Here is a 25,500-nt window from a genome sequence, read left to right as displayed (position 1 = left end):
CATTTTTATTCAGCAACTAAACCCTTAATCTATCTTATAAATGGTGTACTATGGAAATGTAAGCAAAGCTTTATTTTTATATTTTTATATCATATCATTGAGAGAACTCTGGCAATAGACTCAGTAACCAAGAAAAGTCCTCACACCCACACATTAAAATAGCAGTGTTGTTGAATTAGATGAACTATCACTACAGAAAAAATATCTGTGAATAAATGATATGGTTATGAAGCTTTTGTGTCAACACAAAAACAATACACAGTAGAGAAGGTGAAGAAAGGGATGAATACACTGAATCATTGTAGTTTCAGACTGAATCAGTTTAAATCTCTGATTGGTGAATGCACAGTAGCTATTATTATTGCATGATAAAATGTAGATTATTCATAAAAAAAATATGGACTGCTCAAATTCAGTTGAACAAACCTTTATGTTTTTTTCCCCACATAAATAAAAAAGATCTAACATTTAATATTGCATTGCTGATGCAGAACATCCACATTAGTTTATACACAACAGCTGTACATTTGAGCAGTTTTACAAACACCAATACAAATAGTATATATCACAAAAGCTGAAATAAAAATTAAGGTCACACAGAACTCACCCTGAGGCCCTGGTGGCATCAGCGCAAAGCAGACATTCATAAAGTTAATTAATGTACACACATAAACACGTTAAGGCCTCACAACCAGATGCATTTCATCAAATGAACAAAAATCGAGTCTCAACTTGGTTAAAACTTGGTTCCTGCAGCTTTAAGCTTAAAGGTCTCGTGTTGTGTGGGATTATTAATCCTGTCTTTGATACAAGCTTTCCGTGTAAACAGCTTATTAATACTCTGATACTGTTAACTGTGTGTTAGCCAACTGTACATGCTAAGTTATAGATTTGTTGTAGGCTACAGGTTAGTAGACAGAAATACGTTAAGTGACATTCATGGTCAGAAGTTAAAGAAAAATATTTAAGCTGGCCCACAGAAGAACACCTGGAATGTGTAAGAACAAAACAAAACACAAAACTAAAATGTCTGAATTACACACAAAGTTCAAGAGCACTTCTACTGCCTCTGTCACTGAGTCACTGAGTCTTGTCTGTGGTTTCCCTGACAGCTGACTTCACTGTGATCTGTGATCTGTGATTGTGTGTCATTCCACTTTTAATGACTGGTTTAGTAAATCTTTTTAATTTGATACTGAATCAGACACAGACCACAGGACTCAGGTGTCAGGTTTTGTATTAGTCTGATCCAGTTTGCTTGTTCTCACTCATGATTTTTTTTATTGCTCTCAGAGTTTTGTCTGTTTTAATCATTTATGTTCTTCAGATCAGGTCTTATAAGCAGGACACACATAGCTCAGTTACTGACTGTTATTACACCATACACTAGACATTTTCCTCTGAGATCTGGAGTTGTATCACTGTGTTTGGCAAATCTCGTTGGAGAATTGGCTATCAGCAACTGTGAAATACATGTTTGACACCTAGTTGCTTTTAGAGAATAGCTAATGTTAGCATTTTCCACTTAAAGCTAAAAAACGTTTCACACTGTTTGACACTGTAATGAGAATGGACATAACATTTCCAGCAATTAGTTATTGAGTTATTAGTTATCAAAAGCGTGCACTTGGTATTAAGCTAATGTTAGCTGTTATCAACATATTTGTGACTTCATGTTTTTCAAAGTATGATGATTTTACTTTAAATGTGTCAACGTATTCCTCAGGATTCCACAGTCAGATGTATTTTTCAGATCAGCTTGATAAACAAGCTGTGAACAAAGCTTTCTTGTGTTTAAACAAGTCGAAACACGAACCAACCTTTCAGCATCTCACACTGCTCATGTCTGCGGTGAATGATGTATGACTGTGATGGCTTCACAGTGGAGGATTCATGCTTTAGAGCTAGACTTCAAAACACTCTGCGCATTAAATGGCTTCACATTAGCCCTTTTTTTCTATCAGATAAACATTGATCAGCAGAGCACTGCTTTCTCTTTATTAAATAAAAACTGGTTTATAGAATGTGGAAATTATTTTAGAGGCTTTGTGTTAGCAGATCAGGTGTAAGTATCTTTCCAAGAGTAAATCAATGATGCATTTGACATCTGGCTGAAGGCATGCAAAAAACAAGTACATGTTCATGCCTGAACACTGAATCTGCAGACAGCCATAGAAGTTAGAAATATTCAATTTTCTAACCTGCTGTGAACTCAACACTGATTATTCCTCAGAAACACAACAGCTGTCACATTCTGTATGTTTGTGGTTAACTGTGAGAATAGACTATATGTACATGTTTTATGAAGTGATATCAGAGAACATATCAGAGATGATAAGAGCTCGGCACAGAAGCAATGACCAGCAGGCTTCATGCACAGACGCTGTTAGAGTACTTTATCACTTCAGTGTTGATTCAAGTGTTTAACACTCTCATCAATCTTACACTTATTCTAAGGTTTGATTGTTTCCTGATCTTCTCTTCAGGTCTTGTAGGGTTTGTTGACCACCTTGTCGATCCATCGCAGGAACCTGCTGACACGAGTGTACACTCCAGGAAAAGACGGATTCCCACAGCCGTGACCCCACGAGATCACTCCAGTCAGCACCCATCGACCCCCCTCCCCCTGGCAAACCAGAGGACCCCCGCTGTCGCCCTGACAGCTGTCCACACGGTGACGCTCTGACAGGCTTCCTGCACACAGCATACGTCCGGTGAAACGATCTCCGTATCTCTTCTTACACCTCCAGGCTGGAAGCAGAGGAACCCAGGCCTGCAGCAGAGTCCTGGAGTACTCTGAGTCTGGACCATCAAACACAGAATAGTATAGTGAATCAAAAATGTATTTTATATATAAATCCTTCTAGTTTTTTAAACAGCACGGTAATAATAATTATACTTGTTGATGTTTTATTTTAGGAATTTTCATAAAAATGTTGATTTATAAATGGTTGTCTTTGCTGCTAAATCAGGTTGTGGTCAACACTAGAGTTAAAAGAACAACCTTCTTTATAGTTAAAATGTGTTTCAAATACCAATGGTGATGGTGTTATGGTACAAAAGTGTGACAGATACACCTGAAGAAAGTGTGATGGTTACCTGTGATGCCCCAGCCCGTGATGACACAGGCAGCAGGTCTTTTCTCCCACCTGTTCCCTGCCTCGGGCAGACACACTGCACCTGTGTGTGGGTTGAATGCTACACAGTTTCCCTCAGTGCCTTTGAGCCTCAGCAGGGCGATGTCGTACTCCCAACCCTGACTGTGGTACTTTCTGTGAATGACGATACGCTCAGGAGACAGGGAGCGTTCAAAGTCATCCTGCTCCTCAGTGTGGTAGTCTCCAAGGCGCAACACATAGCGGCTTGGATCTCTACCAAACCTGGAACAGAACAGAACAATCAGGGTTTTACATGTAGCTTCTGATAGAGTATACACACACACACACACACATACATATATATATATATATATATACATATATATGCAAATACATAAAGTATTAATTGTATTTCATTTTGCAGAAACTATTGTCTTAAGTGTGATACATGTATATTACAAAAATGAGCCAACATACAATACACAACAGAATATAAGTATAACAGATTCTGAAGTGTTTGCATAATGACATCTGTCCACCCGAGGGTGCTGTGTGTCTTACCTCTTGAAGCAATGTGCTGCAGTTAGCACCCAGCAGGGGGAGATAAGAGATGCTCCACACAGAGGATGACTCCCTTTGGACTGAGACCTGAGCCACACTGACACCTGCCACGGCCACTCACCTCTGGTTCACATGTGCAGAGATAGAGATTGAAGCACACATACACACACACACACACACACACACACACACACACACACACACACACACACACACAAACATATACCATCAAGCAGATAGTACACACACTCACACACACAGTTATGAGGGCTAAAAAATGTAAACAGTACACAAATAAACATAATTAAGCAGCAATTAGTTTTGAGCACGAAATCTGATTAAAGAGACATTCCACAAGTGCTGATATAGAGGACAACTTCACTGCTGCTTTCCACTCTGTGTATCACTCAGGCTGAGAGCCTGAAGACGGATAACTAATATGACAGCAGAACTGACTGGAAAACTGATACCCCTGAATCGAAAGACGGTTATTTTACTGCATGCTTTACAAGTTAAAAGACCACAACAGCGTGATGATATTCAGAACATCTGAACTCTTTCTCAGGTGATATTCCTACAGAAATGGGACACTCTGTATTTTGACTTTGTGTCTGTAAATAGATTAATGTGTCCCTTATGTTGTGTCTACGTGTGTTTGTGTGCTGACCTCAGGGTTTTGTCTCCCCCTACAATTCTGCGTCTGCGTCGCTGGTTGTTCATTCTCAGGCCGCAGGTGTTGAGTGCCATGTCTCCTACAGGCTCCAGGCTGTAGTCACAGATGACACCAGCGTCTTCACTGTGACGACAGTCATGTGAGTCCCCACTGACAAACGCACACTGACTGAGAGATGTTTCTGTACCAGAGCAGCGGACATTATCCATGTAAATCGGACCAGTTCCTTCTCCAAAATACGCCATGGAGCGAGCTTTGGCCACACCTCTGTGAGGACACAAAAACCAATACAACAGAATAAGCCAAACCAACATCATCACATATTATATAATCCAGTTTATTTATTTATTTTCATGTGTTTGTGTCATTTTCATTATGATAATCCTCAAATATCTGTACAGTTTTACCATTTGATCAGTTCCCATCCAAGCACAAATAAAGCTCAAAACCTATAGCTAAGTTTAACAGGACAGGTGGTGGTGGTGGCGTAATGGTGATATGTGTGGAGGTCCCCTGAGGAAAAGTATGCCAGGTCTACATTTTTACGTATTTTGTAGGGTTTTTTTTTGTTAAATTCAAGCTAGCATAGGTGCTCCAGCCACTGACTGACAATACAATCCTTTTCATTTCTTTAATATGGATGTTTTTGTTATAATCTTCTTATAACTTTAGAACTGGTGATATTTTAACTTCTTCTTCAAAGCTCCACTTGTATATCATTCAAGTTTCTGTTGAAAGTATACTTAGTTTTGTGTTTGACTGGTGCTTATGAACAAATGAAGCTCCTAGGACATAAATAAAGGTCTTAAAGTGACTTAAAACAAATCATGCTAAACCCCAAAGTTCAGATTACTCAATTGGTTTAAGCTATGAAAACTTAAAATTTGATCGTAAATTCAATTTACTCAAATGTCTGAGTTTTCAGTGTTTAAACTGATGATCTCTGAGTAGATTTAACTTTTTGTTAGTCTTTAAGTAAGAATAACTTAAAATCATTAGTTTCTGTGACTGCATTTTGTAACCGTGAGTGAGGAGGGGACGCAGTCGATACGAGACCCTGCTGTACTTCTAGTAGAGGTGTCCCAGTCCAATATTGATCTCGGATCTCGGTCCGATATCAGCAAAAAAATAAGTATCGGTATCGTATCGGAATGCATCTAAAATCTCTGATATAAGCAGTTTCTGTTATCCATTGATTAATAATAAATGGGTCAGTTTTTCCTCATACCTACTGTTGCTGACTACTGTTCTTTGTTTGAATAATATCACTTAATTTAAGCCTTTTCTAACATGACAGACATACTACAAAATAAGTAATAAAAGAATGCATGTTTAATGCTGATATCGTATCAGATTAATATCGGTATCGGCCAATACTCAATGCTGCAGTATCGGTATCGTATCGGAAGTGAAAATGTAATATCGGGACATCCCTAACTTCTAGACGTGCAGGAGTGGTGCAGGTTGTCTGTGCTCCATATGACACAGATGGCTTGTCTGTGCATCACAGCATGGACCAGCTGTCTGTGCTCCTGGTGGCACTGAACAGTTGTCTGTGCTCTACATGGTGTGGACTGACTATCTGCATCAAAAACAAATAAATAAATATATCTTTCTACATTTTCATGATAGTATGGCATGATAGTCCAGTCAAAAATTTTATTCATTAATATATTAACCATTAGGCGCACACTGCAAAATCAATAGGTACAAGACCCTGTGCCATGGAGCACAGACCACCAGGTGCAGTGGGGCTCAGACAACCTTTTCCCCCTGAAGAACAATATTTCAATGTACAGCAGGGTCTCATATCTACTGCCTTCCCTCTTCACTCACGGTTACTAAAGTTATGAACTTAGAGCTGATTTTTGTTGTGACTTCGTTTGTAACCATGAGTGAGGAGGGAACGCTGTGGATATGAGACCCAGTTGTACTTTGAAATGTTATTTAATTTAGATGTTCAGATCTGCTTCATTTTTTTATTATTAACTTTACTTAATCCATGAGGTAAATTTATTGATATCACATCCTTCAGTTTTGAGCAAGGTCAACTTAATATGTTTTACATTGATATGCAACATTTTTTTAACATTACCTAATATTTTAGTTTGTAACAAATAAGCATCAGGTTTATCTGATTAGAGACATTCAGTAGAGTGATTTTCCATTATAATTGTAACTACTGAAGATGTTGACTTAAATAAACTTAATTTATTGATTAAGTTTTCTTAAGATAACTGGTTCACAAGTATTTTTCAAGTAAACTCAACTTATCCAAGTTTACAGTGTAGGAACATCTATTTTTCAGTTACTGGACATCAGGTTTTGGGCGATCCTCTGTGAATCTTTGGTCTATGTCTGAGGTAAATTAAGAAAGTGTGATTGCATTTACGTGAAGCCCAGTTGTCTGCAGACAACAGCAGCATTCACATCGTTCCAGCCATCGTCACAGACACTGCCCCACTGCCCGTTCATGAAGACCTCCACACGACCCTCCTTCTTGCTCTCTCCTGCAGCCAGACGAAGCAAAGGCTCTGGGACAAATGAGAGAGCACAGATGTTAGTGATGTGTGACTGTGTTAAATGTTATACTGAAGTATGTTATCCTCATTAAATCCAGTCAGCTCTGCAAGAGTCTCTTTGCCTGACCTCCGCAGTTCATGTTTAAACTCACCACCAGGGTCCGAAAGGTGCGTTTGATCTTCAACCTCCCTAGAACAGCGGACTCCTACGTCTTCACTGTGTGAACAGTCATGTTGACCCCACCCTGAGTGACTACAAGACACCAGAGAGGACTCTGAACCCTGACACAAAACCTCATCGAGCAGGATCAGACCCCGTCCTTCCTGGTAGGCTCCGTCAGGAGAGACAACCGCTGGACCGCTACAGGCACACAACAGAGAAGTAAAGATGATTAAGGACAACAACAATACAGAAAGCACACTGATCTTTTTAAAAAAACGTATAGTTCAATGATTATCGATTTGATGATACCCATTATTGTCAAAAACCAGAGTGGTTTATTTTGAACTCAGCTGTAAACATGGCATAATCTTTTGAAAATTGAAAAACCGCAGATTCAAAGTGATACATATTTTCTGAAGACAATCTGAGTAACTTCATTTCATTCGTTGAACTTCATCATCTTCACACTCTCCAGACTGGACAAACAGAATCATTCAAAATGAGAAACATCTCATGTTTTCCACTGAAATTCACCTGGACCAGCTGAACAGCTGACAGGTGTTCACACCTGTGTGTACACACAGTCTGTGTTGGATCAGCTGGGTCATTATTACACTGTTATCCAAGGACACAGGGTTGCTGGGGTGTGCGTATAGTGAGGGTTGCACTTTGACACAAGTTCTTCATGTCAGGTCTGATTATAAGCTTTTCTCACTCTGTCCCCTCAATCTCTCAGCTGAGAAAAATACCATGACTAATAAAGATGGAGAATAACAGTTGCCTTTGCTTCATATTTTGATCTAAACAACAGTTTCTCCTGGAAACTACATTACATGACTGATATTACCTCTTAGGTCTTTGTTAATGTTAGTCCATCAACATTCACTAATCTAGATCATAGGTAGACATCTTGAACATCACAGTGTGATATTTCAACACACTGATATAATATGCAGAGTGCTATTTCCTGCAGGCAGGTGTTGTGTGAAGACAGATAATTATTTTATTATTGATAGTACCGATGACTCACCTGAAGCCCAGCTGTCTGCACACCACCTGAGCGTTCAGCTCAGTCCAGTTGTCGTCACACACAGAGCCCCACTCCCCCTGGTGGTACACCTCCACCCGCCCCTCCATGTGACTGCTGCCTCCGACCAGACGCACTGCACCGTCTGCACACACACACACACACACACACGCACGCACGCACGCACACACACACACACACACACACACACACACACACACACACACACACACACACACACACACACACACAAAGCTTATGTCATCGTACAAGTTAAAATTGAAAGAAAGTGTGTGTGTGTGTGTGTATGTGTATGTGTGTGTGTGTGTGTGTGTGTGTGTGTGTGTGTGTGTGTGTGTGTGTGTGTGTGTGTGTGTGTGTGTGTTTGTTACCTGTGTGTGGGTTACAGGACACGCCCGCATCCTCCAGGTGTTGACAGGTGTGCTGTCCCCACTCATTTCGAGGACACTCGTCCAGAGACAGCTCATTTCCTGAACACTCGACCCCGTCCAGCCAGATGGGGCCAGAACCAGGACCAAAGTGGGCCCAAGACCAAGCCTTGGCCACCCCCCTGTGTGTCAGGAAGACTATACAAAGTTTTTATAGAGTACACAGTGTTTCCCCTTATTCACAAGTTATCTATTGAGCATCAAAACACACAAAGAGAAATGTTGTTAGTAAAAACAACATGATCACCTCTTTAATTTTTTCATTCCTAAAAAAATCCTTAAAACATTTTTTCAATAGATAAAACATTTAGTTAATAGTAAATATGGTATGGTGTTTTTTCTTAGTGTTGGTTTCTTACCTTAGCCCCAGCTGTCTGCAGACTATCTCAGCATCAGTGTCATCCCAGTGATCATCACAGACAGTCCCCCACCTGCCATCATGATATACCTCCACACGACCCTCAAACTCCTCCACACCTCCAACCAGCCTCAACGGGATCTCCGCACCTAAGAGACAACAGGTATCACCACACCTAAGACACAACAGGTGAAGCTATAACAGGCAAAAGTTAGGTTGTTCAACACATGAGCACTCACCCTCCGGTTCAGCACAAATCACTCCTGCCTCATTTCCATAGTTGCAGTCATTGATGAAAAACTTCCTGCTCTGACACTCCAGCAGGGAATTCTCATTCCCACGACATCCCAGTCGCTCATAGTGAAAGATGGTGGCTGGTCCAAAGTATGAGTGCTGCAGAGCTGTTCCGATCTCACTGCATGGACGGCAGGCACACAGAAAAACATGACCATAAAATAAACATCACACAGGACCAATCAAAATGTAATGTTTCAGTGACATCCTAAAGTGAAAAACATGACCATAAAATAAACATCACACAGGACCAATCAAAATGTAATGTTTCAGTGACATCCTAAAGTGAAAAACATGACCATAAAATAAACATCACACAGGACCAATCAAAATGTAATGTTTCAGTGACATCCTAAAGTGAAAAACATGACCAGTCTAAGTTGGAGTGGTATCATTCAGTTCTGACGGGTCATTTCTTTACGTGCATCCTTTTAAACTGCTCTGTGTGACTCACCCTAGTCCCAGCTGTCTGCAGACGACGCTGGCATCACGATTGGTCCAGTGTGTATCACATACTGCCCCCCACTGGCCGTTTAAGTAGACTTCCAGACGCCCATTGTTCCCTGATGACCCCCCAACCAACCTGGCTTCACCTGGAGAATTCACAATGGAATGGAATGTACTCAATTAATTAGTTGGCAAGCTTAAGCTCGAATGAATTATTAAATATTTCAGTTACAAAAAAATTTAGGAGCATAATTTTGTCAACCGTATTATTGACAAAAGTTGTGACTATTTTTTTAACATAAATCCATATAATACTCAATTCAGAGTTATTCAACATTTCTATCCAAGACTACGCTCCCTAGAAATGTCCCTCATCATTTACATCACAGTTTAGCAAAAATTTAAATGAATTATGGCACAAAAATCACATTTAACACTGTTATCTCTACAACATTAAATTTTGTGGGGGGTAACATGGTTGACTTTTTCTGCATTTTTTGGCTCTTGTACAAACTGCAAACCTTGATCATGGCACCACCTGACCTCAGTCACCTCATATTTCTGTACATCTTCTTCACAGTTTTTTTTTTTTTTACATTTATAGTAAGAACGCCTGAAAATGTTGGTACAAAGTTGACGGACAATTAAAGCGCCCCATGTACAGACAATCATTCTGATGAAATTTTGATGAGGAGGAGTTAATATATGCAAAAAACTTCTTCCTTTTTTTTTGTCGTTCCCACCAAAAAGAATGGGACTTCAATTGATTTAAGTCATGTGACTGAGGAGCAAACATTGCTGATTTATAGGTCTTTTTTCAATGGGTAACACGGTTGACGCTGATTTCTCTGACACAGACAAAATGAATTATTTTATCCATATAAATGATTTAAAAAGTTTTTAAAAACATCTTTGTCATATTTTGATGATTATTCTAAACAAATAAAACTGAAAATAATTAACACAAACATGTATTCTAGTGCTTATTTTAAAGAGCTAACTTGACATTTGAGAAATTGGACAGAACAAAAACTGCAAATTCCACAACATGATTTGCATTTTTAGCTAGATAAATTATGGACCCTGTTCACTTTCTGTATTAAATAAAAGTGAAATATCACCCAAATGACCCACTGTGAAAATTGGTGATTGCTTGAATTAATTAACCACCTGCTTACTGTTAATACATCCTTAAAGGGTTTTCTACTTTTAAAGCAGCTAGAAATAAAACCTATTCTGTTTTTTTCTTATTGTGTTTATTATTGTGTTCATTCCAGCAAAGGTCTTGAGAAAAGGTCCTTGTTTCAGACAGAAAAACTTCCATAACCTAAAACTAATGTTTTATGTTTTTAGATGGTCAACCAACACCAGTGAGGGGCAGAGCTGTAGCAGGTGATGGTTAATGTATGAATGCACTGTCAGCCTTCCACCTTTGTTATCCCGTTTCCTTCAAACACGAGATTCCACGCTACTTCCTTCCCTAACTCAATGAATCATGCTTTACCCTATCCCCCATCTGATACCTGGTTTCTACCTCCCCTCTGGTTCTCACCCTGGAGGCAGTCGCAGTATTCCCAGCTGATGGCTCCAGAGATCTGCCTGAAGAAGCACCAGGGTCTGGTCTCACGGTCCGGGTTTCTACAGAAGCTGTGGTCTCCAAGACCCCGGCCCGGGTACTGCTCAATGTAGTCGGGGAAGTCGGTCCATTTTAGGCATGGAAAGCCTGAGTCTGTGTGGGACACTGAGCCATTGTAAAAGCCCAGGTCAGAGAAGCCTTCTGAGCAGGAGAGACCTGGAGGAACAAAACATCTTAGGGTCAGTCCCACAGACTGTATCCATGAAATCACAAAAATAGAACAACACATCAACACTCCATAAGAGTTCACACTATTCTTTTTCAGGCTCAATATTCAACATCATATGAATTTAAAGGACTAAACCTATCAATGGTAAAGAAAAAAAAAATAATTACACATGTTTTAAAGTTTTTTGTAAAAAAAGTTTCTGTTTTGAATCCAGTGTTTTAGCAGCAGACATGATGGGCGTGTTGCTTGTGTGGTGCCGTTTTGGATCGATGTGGGGACCAAGCGGCAACCTCCCGTCTGAGAATATGAGACAATGCGGAAGTGCTAAAATCTGCTGTTTCTGGAGTGTTCACTTGAGGCTGGCTCCGGAAGTAGCGGAAGTCACATACACACCAAGCCAAAAAAAGCCATTTTCAAAGCAGAAATTAACCTATTTACAGCCTGGTTCAAATTTTACTACCGGCACCTAGGGGTGCACGATTATCGCAATCGCAATCGCAATGTCAGCACATGCACTTCAGATTTTTCTCCATGATAACCAAGCAAGTCTGTAGACTCATCATGACACAACTTTTTTTATTAAATCGCAAGCACAATTGCAATCGCAATATTGTCGCAAATCGCACCTTTTCCCCAAATCGTGCATCTCTACCGGCACCCACTTTACGGGGGGGTTTTCTAACTCGGCCGTTCAGAGGATATTAAGATCGTGAGCTCCCCCAATAAGAGGCACAGCTGAGGGTCACGTGACGGCTATGGCTGTAGGCGAAGCCCTTGCCACTACCAATATGGCCACTTTAGCCTATGTGCTTCATTTTCTGTTTCAGAAACAGACGGGTGACGTCGGTGAGACTACGTCCATGTTTTATACAGTCTATGGTGGGGACCTTGTGTTTACATTCCCTTTGGATTTGTGCTGTACCGCCTGGTGACACTACTGCACCAAACAGAGAGTTTCTTACCAAAAACAGCTACTTTTATGGTCCAACTTTGAACAGTTCATTTTATAGACATCCATTTCTCATAACATTAGCTCATCTTTGTTACTAGGTACACACATTGATACACTCCTTAAATATTTTTATCTTCCAGAACTTTTTTTTCCATACAGGCAAGAAGTTTTTTTTTTTTTTGTCAGTCGTGCAGACTTTGATCAGCTGACAGTGATGCAAAGTTCAAGGCTTAAAAAGAAAAAACACCATTGTTAAATCTTTAACTTTCAGATTTCCACCACACTTATATCTTTCTATCTCTGTCTCTATCTCATTCTGTTTCTCTTTTTTCCTCAGGAAGTCCAACTAAGGAAGAAGGCTGCCAGCAAGTTGGGTTGTCCTCAAGGTTTCAGCCTTTGAGAAAGTTTTTCTGCTTATGGTAGATTACAGCGTGGGTCTCTGAAGAATACAACAGAGAGCACAGTCCTGATATATCTTTGTTATGATTCATTTTAAATAAAGTTTGCTTTGAATGGACATTCTTTAGCTGAAATGCAGACGAGACACTAAACCAGAAACACCCGGAGTGATCTATAAAACTGCTTCCTGTAGAGACGCTGACTGCTTTAAACACACACACACACACACACACACACACACACACACACACACACACACACACACACACACACACACACACACACACACACACACACACACACAAATCATACAGAGAGAGATTAACTGATTTCTAGGCTTCATACCTTAAAAGTTTTACTGACTTCAGAATGTTTTTATGCTGGCAAGAATACACAAGTATCAATGATGAGTAATAAAGGGCGTGTGTGTGTGTGTGTGTGTGTGTGTGTGTGTGTGTGTGTGTGTGTGTGTGTGTGTGTGTGTGTGTGTGTGTGTGTATGGGGTGGGGGGGCCTGTAAAACAGTGTGGTTTTCTGTCCACAAACGTGCTGAGACTGGAGGAGAACACAGACTGTGTGACTGTAAAGCAGGTCAGACTGTCAGGCTTTCAGTCATTATGGAGAAAACAGAACCACTCAGGTCTGAACACATGGAGACAAAACATGCCAAGTCTGTGCTTAGAACCAGGTCACACAGTTTAAGGTCCATGTCAAAGCTCGGCACGGATAAGTTCCCAAACACTGAGCTCGGTAACAGCTTCCATCTGGACCCACTCTTCGATCTTCTAAAATGCTCGTGTGCTGATGTTCTATGTCTTTGGATTTGAGAGTCCAAAATGTAAAAACAGACCCGGACAAAGACTTCAAGAATCAGAGACTTGGACTCTGTCCTGGGCTTTCGTTTCCTTAGGCTTTGTGCTGCTCTGTTGTTTTTGGTTTAATTCAGCCTGAGCGTTCATCCTGATAGACAGTCAGGTCTGTTTGCACCAGGAACGGCTGATCCTCTGGTGTCAAATTAAACATGTTTACAGCCAAGTCAAAAATGCAACAGATAATGTAATATAAAGGCTTGGAGTCATACATTAATTTGCATTGATGTTGCTGATTTGACAGACAGATGGTTGAATTGCAGCTGTTGTCACCCTCTCCGAATGATTCTAAGTTGACCCAAAGTTGGGTTGACTCAACATTTCCAAACCGCCATAATTTGACTTTAGAGGACCCCCTCAGAAAGCTCTAGGTGATGTCACGACAGTCTTTGATTTGAGCTCATCAGAGCTCCCCTCTCTTTATTTCAAAGACTCAGGTCTGATGATAAACATTAAACCAGATGTTCTGATCCTGACATATACATGTGTGAGGAATGATGACACATTTAAACAAAAACAGAGGCTGCAGCCCTTGTCTCAGAGGCTGCGGGTCTGAGTCCAACCTCAGTCTTTCCTTGCATGTCACCCCCAACTGTCTTTCAAACATTTCTTATGTTTAAGATTTCTTATCAAACAAAGGCATAAAGGGCAAAAAAAAACAGGACTTTGAGTGCATCTGAAGTGTTGATCTCAGCCTTATAATGGATGATGACTTAAGATGAAAGTTTGAACCAAAGCTCAGATCCTCATTAACAGAGTCACAGGCATCACAGACCAAGAAATGAGTACAACAATGAAACCAAAAAAAGAAATAAATCATTTCAATCTTCAACTTTTGCTTGAGGAAAGTAGCTTTGCTCTGAGATGCCCTCTCGATTAGCCAATCAGTGTGCCACTCCAAGTTTCAGAGAGGACAGGTAGAGGCAGCGCTCTGTCTGCAGCAGCAGCAGTGTGTGGGCAGCAGTGATGAAGGAAGCCAAGTTTAACTGCATGCACTGCCTTGTTGTGAGAATGTGCTGTGATTGGTTCCTGAGTGATTAGAAATGTTGATTCAATCAGCAGGCTGTCAGCTGATTACAGCCGGGGCGTATGACTTTTGTGTCCTGTATGAACCAGCCTGCGGGTTCATGGTTGCAAACACAACCACCCACATAAGACACACACACACGTGAAGGTAGATTAAAAGGTGAACCTTACCGTCTTTCTGTACAGTTTTCAAACTTTCTGCCGCGCTGAGCTGCTGAAGAATAAAAACATGAAGCAAAAACGAGTTTAATATGTGAATACCAGGATGTAGAGAGGTCACATGACACCGATTCAAGAGAAACACGCTTAAAATGAAACAAGGTAAAAAAAACCGAATCCATTTTCTGTCAGAAGTATCTGAATAGTGAAGGACCTAGTCAAGAGAATACCTGATTATCAGTATTATTTTAGCATTTAGAGAACAGATTACAAGCTGGCTTTGTGATACATGCCCCATAAGAATGAGGACAGGCCCTGCTCCCGACCCCTCTAAACCCTCTGACCTTTCAAACCGCCTGACACAGAGGCTGATTTTAAATGAGACGCCATGCGTTCATTTAAAGAAAATATCTGCTGAAATAAACTGAGAACATACTCATGGCATGCAGAACACCTCCAAGTGTTAGCTCTCCTGCCATATGTTTACACCATTAACACCACTATAAAAGGTGGAGGTACACTCAGTACATTGAGCCTGCAGGACAGAAGTCTGGTTTGAACAGACTTCACTCAGAGACGTGTTGTTTATCAGAGGCAGGATCAGATCCTATTGGGTCTGCAGACTGGATTCAGACAGCTTCCTACAGCTCTGAATGAAGGAAACACTCTGGGAGTCATGGACATACTGCTGTGGTAATGCAGGGGCATCTGATTAATTTGAGCATGGTCAAATCAGATAGAGGCAATGCCAGTGAGATGGGCAGTAATTTAACAGTTTCAGCCTTCTTTTTTTCAAATGTATTTTTCAGTTCATTTTAATTTTTTCGCAATGTACGTTATTCATGCCCGGTGAAGTCTGTAAATACAGAATTACAGCATCTACCGCAGTAATGTTTTTGTTATCTTTGTTGTGTTGGAGTTTCAGCCTGTCTGTGTTTACTCTGGGTGGTTTTATTGTTGATCACTCTTCAGAGTAGATAATCTGAGTGCACCACTGACTAATAATTGCGGCTATAATCAGTTCTGCAGATCAGGATAAAATTGGTTATCCTGATGTCACGGTGACTAATAACTAAGTTAATCTACTTATATTCTATCTGTTCATCTGTTTTGATTTGTTTACTGTTTTGGCAGGAGTTTTATTTTCTTTTGGAAAGATTGCCAGCTGATTGTCATTCACTTTAGGTAATGCAGTGTGACAGAGAACAGCCTCAACATGCAGAAATGTTTGTCTCTATGCACCGATTGTTAAAATGCTCATGATTACATTAACATGTCACAAACATGTGAAGCTTACAGGCTGACATCAGGGCTGTTCTTCCTTTAAATACTGACTCTAAATTAAAAATGTAGACAAGGAGATAAAGAGTCTGTTCTTGTTGAATTAATGCTTTTGAGTCGAGGACAGAATACCTAATCTCAGATCTTGGTACTTTGCTTCATTAATATTTATATTTCACTTTGTCTTGAATGAGTCACTGCAGGAAAAAAACAGTCTCCGCTCTCTGCAGAGCTAATGGTCCTGTGCGACTTATGAGCGCGATAGAGTCCGGAGCAGACCAGCTTACACCTTTATTTAGTAATAATACCGAGCCAGTGCTTACCTCTGCAGTGACACACAGGACCACACACACCAGACAGAACCCGGTCCCTATCCTCCGGTCCATGACCGAACCATCTCCCCCCGGCTCAGTTCACTCCTGCATGGACTCTGCTCTTCCTCTCACTGTCCTCATTCAGTCTGTCTGTCCTCCTGCACACTCTGTCTCCTCTGACAGAAACACACGGTTAGTGAAACGCTTACAGACCCCGGCTGTGTTCCGCTCTGGACTCCAGACTTCAGACTGTCTGAGCTATAAATGACTCAACAAGAAGAGAGGCACCGACAACTCTCTCCCTCTCTTACACACACACACACACACACACGCACACACACACACACACACACACACACACACACACACACACACACACACACACACACACACACACACACACACACACACACACACTGGGTTGTGTCACTCAAGTCGATTCAAAGCTGTTTATAAATCTGAGGTGTGAAAGTTTTGAAATCACTGACTGACTACAGAGCTCGACAATTTTCTCTTGTGCTTTCTTACTCATGAGGAACAGTCTTTTAAAATCAATTGAAAAATGCTCACAGCAAACCCAGTTTTAATGTAGTAAATGCAAATAAAATCTATCATACTGCATTCAGACTGAAAAACAAACAAACAAGAACCGTGCCTATTGGCGCACGAAAAGGTCCTGCAGTCCCTGAAGGTACCATGCTGACTACACTAGAAACAAAACTGAAAACAAGACCAGAGGAAGATACACCTCTGTTGATTTCCTGTTTGACACGGTGATAAGTGAAGCATTGTCAAATTTTTGGTGAGTCTGTAAAACCCTTATACTGACCTCCAAGACCTCCTGCTGGAGTCTGGCTCTTAACAAGGTTCAACTTTATTGAAAATGTCATGTTTGTCTAGATAGAGTCAATATTAAGAAGGATAAATTATACCAAATAAATAAATAAATAAATAAATAAATGCTGGTCCGTGGTATGTTCTTAATTGTGAGAAACATATCATGTACAGGTTGAAGAGGCGGGTTGGACTCCAAACAGGGTGAGTGAGACCCCTAACTAAAAAAGCAATGTCTCAGCTCTGTTCCCCCTCTTTCACTGGTTATTGGTCAGCTGTTGGCCTTGAATCCAGATTTTTTTGTGCATAGTAATATTATATTATTATTATAATTTCCCCTCTAGGCTAACAGAAACCAACATTTTTTGCCACATTGTGCACAAGACATTTTGATTTAGTAAGGATCAGGTTGTTCTTTGGCAACACTTTGCTGTCAAAAAATAACAGACTGTTGCAAAGAGGAATGGACTGAAGTACTTAACACAGTCTGGTGATAACTCGTGGTCTGTGGTGTGTTCTGTATCATGCCCAAGAAATTTCCTCATTTATTTAACCTTCAGAACTGCCAAGGTTATAGAAGTGAGAGAAGTAAGTGAGATTGTAGAGATAATAACAGAACCAAGGTTGCAGAGGAAACCAAAGAACAGATTTATGAATAAAAAAGATAAAGATGACAGAAAAGATGATGATGATAGAGCTTGTTACAGTTATCATAATGACCAAAAAGGGTAGTGATGAGTTAAAACAAGGCAATATGAGCTATATGGATGTGAAATGGATGTGGAAGATGTGAAAAATGGGACAAACACTAAGCAGTTAGGGGGTATGGTGCCTTGCTCAAGGGCAGCTTGGCAGTGTCAAGGAAAATTATGCCAACACCTCTCAAGCTAACAGCCTATTTCTCAATCTTGGTCCACCAGTGACCAGTGACCCCCCCCCCCCCCCTGTTACTAGGCCAAGTCCTTATGTACTGAGCTACCATGGAGGTGGTCGGGTTGAAAAAATGGAAAATGATGAAGGTGATGGCGCTAATGAAGATGATGGGGTGATGAAGGTGATGGGGTGATGAAGGTGATGGAGTGATGAAGGTGATGGAGTGATGAAGGTGATGGCGATAATGAATTTGATGAAGATAATAAAGGTGATGGCGCTAATGAAGATGATGGGGTGATGAAGGTGATGGGGTGATGAAGGTGATGGAGTGATGAAGGTGATGGAGTGATGAAGGTGATGGAGTGATGAAGGTGATGGGGTAATGAAGGTGATGAAGATAAAGGTGATGGCGCTAATGAAGATGATGGGGTGATGAAGGTGATGGGGTGATGAAGGTGATGGGGTGATGAAGGTGATGGGGTGATGAAGGTGATGGGGTAATGAAGGTGATGAAGATAAAGGTGATGGCGCTAATGAAGATGATGGGGTGATGAAGGTGATGGGGTGATGAAGGTGATGGAGTGATGAAGGTGATGGGGTGATGAAGGTGATGAAGATAATAAAGGTGATGGCGCTAATGAAGATGATGGAGTGATGAAGGTGATGGGGTAATGAAGGTGATGAAGATAAAGGTGATGGCGCTAATGAAGATGATGGGGTGATGAAGGTGATGGGGTGATGAAGGTGATGGGGTGATGAAGGTGATGGGGTAATGAAGGTGATGAAGATAAAGGTGATGGCGCTAATGAAGATGATGGGGTGATGAAGGTGATGGGGTGATGAAGGTGATGGAGTGATGAAGGTGATGGGGTGATGAAGGTGATGAAGATAATAAAGGTGATGGCGCTAATGAAGATGATGGGGTGATGAAGGTGATGGGGTGATGAAGGTGATGGAGTGATGAAGGAGATGGGGTGATGAAGATAATGGCGTGAATGAAGGTGATGGGATGATGAAGGCGATGGGATGATGAAGGTGATTGTGGTAATGAAGGTAATGAAATTAACAAAGTTGATGTAAGAAATGTGGATAATTAAAGTAGGGAAGGTTGATGGAAATTATACAGGCAATACAGAAATGAATAACCTTTTTGGTAGATAATGTAGGAGACAGAGCTGATACAGACTAAGAGGTAGATAAAGGCTAAGAATGCAATGCTGAATTTAGAGGTTTGGTTTGTAATGGAGCTCGTTGAGGTGACACTGTTAGAGATGAAGAAAAGTGTTGGAAAGGGGGAAATAGTTTAATGATTAAAGCCTATGATTGGCTGATATTTAAAGTCCTGTATATTTGTTTTGGCGCTCTTTCACATACTGATTATTATTAACATGGATGGTGATTTTATCATCCAAGCTGAGTGTCTCTTGAGGGGGCAGGGGGACTTTGATGGTGCTCTGTAGTCTGAGGGCACAGATTTAACCAAAGTTAAATAAAGCAAAGAACGTGTGCATGTGTGTGTGGGCTCACATGTAAGAGCTTCTTCCATATTGCCTGTGAGTCTGCAGGATCCTACAGCCAGCTAACTAAGCCATCATCACATGCATTATATTGAACATTTCTAATGGCAGTGAAGAAAATAAGAAACTGGACAGGTGTGCATGACTCAGCGTAGGACTTCATTTTTCTTCCCCTTGTGACCTTTTTCCCCCCATGTTTCAGTCTTCAGACGCTGCTATATGTCATGCAGTGAAGTGAACTGTCATGTTTCATCCCTGGTTTGGTGTTTTGCTCTGTAGTCAATCAGTATATGCATTTCCCACCTTCTTTGCCTGTTATTTTTTTATTATGTCCCTTTGATTGGTTCTACCACTGTGAATGCATGGACATCAAGCTAACTAGCTAATGCTTTCCTCTACTGTCTCAGATCATCTCTACAAAAGTCTACTAATGAGAAACAGTTGATGGTTGCTTTAAAATGTTGCCATGTATTCTCTGATCGGAATTACATCCATGTGTCACTGTGTTTATATGCATCACTGTGTATGCCTATAAAAGAATTGTATAACACGATCATGAAGTAATGAGCTAAAGTCCGTGTGGTTAGTATGAAGGAATGAAGTTTGATGATGTGTGTCTATACAACAAGTGCTGTGTGTATCTCAGTTGTAAAGTAGTGTGTATCAGCCCCTGTGTGTGTTTCCTGCTGTGTGTTGTGTGCTCCAGATGTTTGTCAGGAAGTGATAAGCAGGGAGGGGAAATGTTTGTGTGTGATGACTGTAGATAAACAGACGCTGCAGAATTTTTTTTAAAAAAAGAAAAACTCTGACAATGATGGCTGTTAACATGAAACAGAGTACTTCCTGTTCATCAGACAAAACATGAAACACTCATACGATAACACAATCAAACATAAAACACACTCTCACACTCTGTATCCCCATGTCAGAGATAATCTGACTGGAAGAGATGCTAAAAATAAAAGTTCAACAAGTATTATCATCAGGAGACAGTATATTTTTCAAGGTGATGTAAACTGTAAAAATGATTGAAAACTATTAAGTGCTCTGCTCAAAGTGGGTTAGTGACAGGTCCAAAAAGAATATATAAATAAATTCATTTGAATAAAATAAGATAAAATAAAATAAAATAAAATAATAATAACAACAATAATATTAATAACAACAACATTAATAATAATAATAATAATAATAATAATAATAATAATAATAATACATGTTTAAACTTTTGATTAAACATATTTTGATGGTTTTCAAATCTGTATTTGACTGAAAATAGGACAAGAACAACACATCAGTCAGTTTTTGAAAGATAAAACATTTACCGCTCATTTTAGATTTGATGCCAGCAACATGTTTGCTATCAGAACATCTTCAAACTAAGGTTTTTTATTTGCAACAGGTTGGGGACAAAGCTGCTTGCAAAAGAAAGTCCACTAAGACTGAGTGTTTCAGAAGGGGAGATTATAATACACAGGTTAACCACTCTTGGAGAGACTTTGTGAGTACATGGTTGACCAATTTAAAAAATAATTACCTTGGGAATTTTATCATTTCATAATACACAATATTATTAAAACTATTAGAGAATCTGTAGAAATCTCTATGTGACAGTGACAAGACTGACAACAGAACTGGTAGTAAAGCATTTAAGCCAGACAAGGCTCTGCAGTGGCAATCACTGCATGGGCTCAGATGTACCGAGAACCATTCCATGTTTGTAGCTGCATCCTTAAATGTAGGTTAAGTCTGCACCTTGAAAAGACAAAACTTGTATTAATATGATCCAGAAATGTTTCCACTTACCCTGGCTAAGCCTAATCTGTGGGACTGAGATAAAGAGGAAAACTCAGGTGAAGATAATCAAAATTTGATATTCTATGTGGGAACCATGGATAGCATGTCCTCTGCTTCAAAGAGGAGAGGGAGCACTTGCCTTGACAACATTTGGCATACTGGGACAGGAAAATAAAAAATAAAGAAGACCTGAACAGGTCGCATCCAAAATTCTTCATCAGTCAAGAACGTGACATTTCAGATCTCATCGTTTATAAATTGTTGTTAATGAGGTGATGCAATGCAACGCCGGTTCCATTTGTTTAAAAATTATTGGCATTTGTTTGAAAATGAGCACATTTTCTGAATCAATGTTTTAAGTGTTGTCTTTACACTGTTTTCAATTTAACATTTGGTTTTAATGATTTGCACACTCAAATGTTTTCAACATTTTATAATGTTTAAACTTTTTTTTTTTTTTCAATAGGGGTTCTGTATATATGAAAACATATAACATTTTTACCCTGCCCTTATATGGAGCGTCTTAAGATAAGATTTTTTTTAAACTGCTACCAAACAAATGAAAATGACTATTTGATTGAACATTCATTTACGTTTACATCTGGCAAACAAATCTTGTGGTTTATTGATGTTAACAAAAAGCTGATGTAAAACACAAACTGATGGCTGTCCTTTATTAAAAACTGCTTCAATCACTTCAGTTTTTGTGTTAAAAAGTCTGAGCTGTTTGCTAATAACTTGCTACTATTCCGTTCCACAGGAATAGCGTGGCATCCAGGTGAGGATAGGAATCTGTGGATCAGCAGCCTGAAACCCAAGAAGAAGAAGAATGGAGAATAACAACATTAAATCCTTTAATAACATCACCTCACTGCTGAGAGCACTCTGTTTAATTAGATTAAAAAGCACAGAGTCATTTTCATCAGAGAGACACAGTCAGATTATATGGAGTGCATCAGACAGAGTCAGACTCAGTGACTTTACATTCAAACAGGACAACACACTGAGAGTCCCTCATATCATTCCTCAACAAAGCACAGTGAGCAAGGAGGACAGATGCTGCAGTGTCACCAACCATCAGAGAAAACTGAGTGAGGTTGGTTTGCTGATCAAGTTTTAGCATTTACTCACCTCCAGTGCTGAACTTCAGCCTCCAGCTGTGTTGATTTAGTTGTGCTTTTCACTTTTTCATACTTTTCTGAGATCACAGTTGGCTCCAAGTTTGGAATATGATGACCCTCCTATAACTGATTTGTTTGTGTGTGTTTTGTTATAAGCTGGAACCTGCCTCTTATATTTGAATGAGCTTGAGTCTGTGAGTTGACTCTGTAAGTTATTGGACATCTGTCCATTAAACAAAGGAACTAATTAACTTGTTAACCAGGCAGCCAAACAGTTAAAGGGACCCATTTTTTTCTGAAAATGAGCAAGCTTTTCTCATAAGGAATATTTCTCCTTACAGAAGAAGCTAGCTTAAGTTGTAGCCAAATCCTTGAAAGGGGGGTCATGTACTTTCCCCAGTCTCTGAAATAATCAGTTTTCAGTTTATTTATCTCCAACAATGTTGTGATCTGCTCTAAGGAAACCTGGAATGAGGTCCAACTCTCTGAAGTCAGATTGTGGTGAATCTAAAGAGAGATGGGACACAGGTGCATCTTTTTAAATAGAGTCAATTTTTCCTTTGGTGTGTTTTTCCAAAAATCTATCCTTACTTTTGAAGAAATGAAAGTTTAGTCTTCATGTATACAGGCACATTTAAACAAGCTATGTTTATGTGTTTCTGCTCACAGGAAATCATGTTTTTCTTCTAAAGAGGCTGGACACAGGAAATGAGCAGATTTTGTTTAGAGCTGTGCATCTCCATCAGGCTTTCTATTGGCTGTTGACAGAACACCATCATCAATTCATTTCTCTGCTTTGACACTAACCAAAGGAAACATATGCAAACGTATCACAGAAAACAGATGGTAATGACATGAAAACATTTTGATAAAAATAAAACCCAATTAAATAAAAAAAAAAAATCTCAAATAAATTTAACAATAGTTACAAAAGGGGAGAAAAGACAAAAAAAAAAAAAGACAAACAACAAATCCTGACATCAGGAAATACAAACTTAACCAGGAAATTACACCAACATTAGAGACAATATACCAAGAAAAACACAGTCACGAAAGAAAAAAAAAAATAAACAAGACAATAATGTACAACCGTATACAAAAGCAGGAAGAGTGAGAGAAAATATAATTCCAGATTCAACAATTTCCCTTTCTATATATAACCTGGAAACCTGAAAACACTCAAATGCTGCCATTTCCCTAAATCTGAGAAAATGTGTGAATTCTTCGTGACTGACCGATTTATGTTTGTGCTGGGTTTTTTCCCCCTTATTATACAATACCTTTGTGCTTTTCTTAAACACATTTTGTATTTTCTTATATAAAATTTTGAATCAAGGTCAGAGAGATTGATAAAATATCCTACCAAACTAAGCTACTGTAATCCTTTTTGCGGCAAGAATGCGTTACTTTACTTTAAAACTCCAGAAACTGGTCTCTGTGGTGTCCAGACAATGACAAAAATTCTCAGTTTTAGTACCTGATATGTTGTCCATGCACTGATTTTACTGAAGTTTATGGTTTAAATGATTCGCAAAACATCAGCTTTGTTTTTAGATTAGGGTTTGGAATTGGAGTTTTAATTTATTGCATAAAGTTTCTCTGTGTGTTTCCAGCAGTATGTTTCTGGTCTTCTTGACCTTTAAGGAGAATTCAGGCGAGTCAGAACAGTGATCTGTTTCTGCTGCAGTGTCAGCAGGAATTAAAGTCTGAATCACTTCAGATGAGATCAGGTCTAAAAACACACCCACACACTCATCTGAGCTCCTGTTCAGTCCTGTGAACCCTGGAAACACCTGAGGCAGGAAGCATACACGCTGTACCAACATCGCACACAAGTTGGCTGTTGTCTTTTCTGTTTCCTGTTTACACTGTTGTCTGTAAAATGATTTTCATTAACACAATGTGCTGTCTCTTTTATATGTACACTCATGAAACTGTCTAGAAGTAAAGATCTCTGCCCTCAAAGGTTTCCGAAGTTGTCTGTTCACTGGTGTCCCCAGGGTGAAGACTTCCCTGTCAGACTAATGGGGTCAGAGTCAGGACATGGGAAGCCCACTGCCACATAGCGACAAAGTCCTGACAGTCTTTGCTTTTTTATCAAATGGAGGGTTGTGCTGTCATCTTTGCTGTTGCCCTCTTGAACATGATTCTCCTTTAATTTCATCATTTTGATGAATTCTTCCACGTGTGGATTCTCCGGGTTTGCACTGGTTGCAAAAACCACGCTCAGGGGGAATTTTTCTCAAATATTTCCTGCTACGTTCTCACATCAACACACCCTGACTTGAAATTTCACTGCAGGCTGGCAGAACAAATACCGACTGAAAACAATCTCACATGTAATCCACAGCGAAATATTTTTAGAGTTTAAAGAATTTTTTGTTTCCTTCTGAATCTGTATTTTGTGTGTATTAAAACTTTAATGAAAAAAACAAACAAAAAACAGGTCAATGCTCAGATCAGGTCAAAGTACTTCATCAATCTTAATATAGCAATAAAAAAGAAATATTCAGTATATATTTCCAGGGTTAAGTGGCTACACAGCAACTTGATCCTTTATAAATATGCTTTTTGACACCATACTCCATAATAATATTCACAGAGACCAAATGTTAATCCACTATGATAAATAATAAACAATCAACAGGTAGAAACTTCAAATAGTATAATTCAGTAATGAACATCTCTCATCTCGCTCCATGGAGAGGGCCCAAATAGATTTTTGTTTGCTTGTTTGTTTTTAAGGTAAACTGTCTGATAAAAAAGGAATTGCAACATTTTAACCACTAAGTCACAAGTGTTAGGAATAGTTTTTCTGCTTAAGTTTGAAACAGGGTGTTTCTGAATTTTGCAATGCTGTGAAAGAAACAAGGCTGGTTTACAAGATTTTTTCCAGTTGATGTTGAATGACATAAACTCTTTGCTGATATTTGAATAAATATTAATCACTTTTATTTTAACT

General features: G+C 39.6%; 1 protein-coding gene across 2 annotated transcripts; it reads right to left on the bottom strand.

Annotated features, from left to right (window-relative positions):
• Positions 1-383: 383 nt before the first annotated feature.
• Positions 384-16,695, bottom strand: LOC141794989 (neurotrypsin). Of its 2 annotated transcripts, none has more exons than XM_074675688.1 (14): positions 16,406-16,695; positions 14,814-14,856; positions 11,145-11,384; positions 9,600-9,738; positions 9,091-9,266; positions 8,853-9,000; positions 8,437-8,615; positions 8,048-8,189; positions 7,007-7,215; positions 6,725-6,866; positions 4,327-4,599; positions 3,660-3,782; positions 3,100-3,380; positions 384-2,802 (listed from the first exon to the last, which is right to left on the bottom strand). In XM_074675688.1, exons 1-14 carry the CDS (start codon positions 16,466-16,468, stop codon positions 2,483-2,485), a joined length of 2,478 nt encoding a protein of 825 aa, XP_074531789.1. In that variant the 5' UTR covers positions 16,469-16,695; the 3' UTR covers positions 384-2,482. The 2 variants fall into 2 exon arrangements, with proteins under 2 accessions (XP_074531789.1, XP_074531790.1); XM_074675689.1 differs by having other exon boundaries at positions 14,814-14,853.
• Between the last annotated feature and the right edge of the window lie 8,805 nt (positions 16,696-25,500).

This window comes from Halichoeres trimaculatus, unplaced genomic scaffold (genome assembly GCF_033239565.1).
Source record: "Halichoeres trimaculatus isolate MK-OKI-2021-1 unplaced genomic scaffold, fHalTri1.1 fHalTri1_scaffold_8, whole genome shotgun sequence".
Taxonomy (NCBI): Eukaryota; Metazoa; Chordata; class Actinopteri; order Labriformes; family Labridae; genus Halichoeres; species Halichoeres trimaculatus.
The sequence above is the reverse complement of the archived record's forward strand: the minus strand, read 5'-3'. Positions and strand labels throughout refer to the sequence as shown.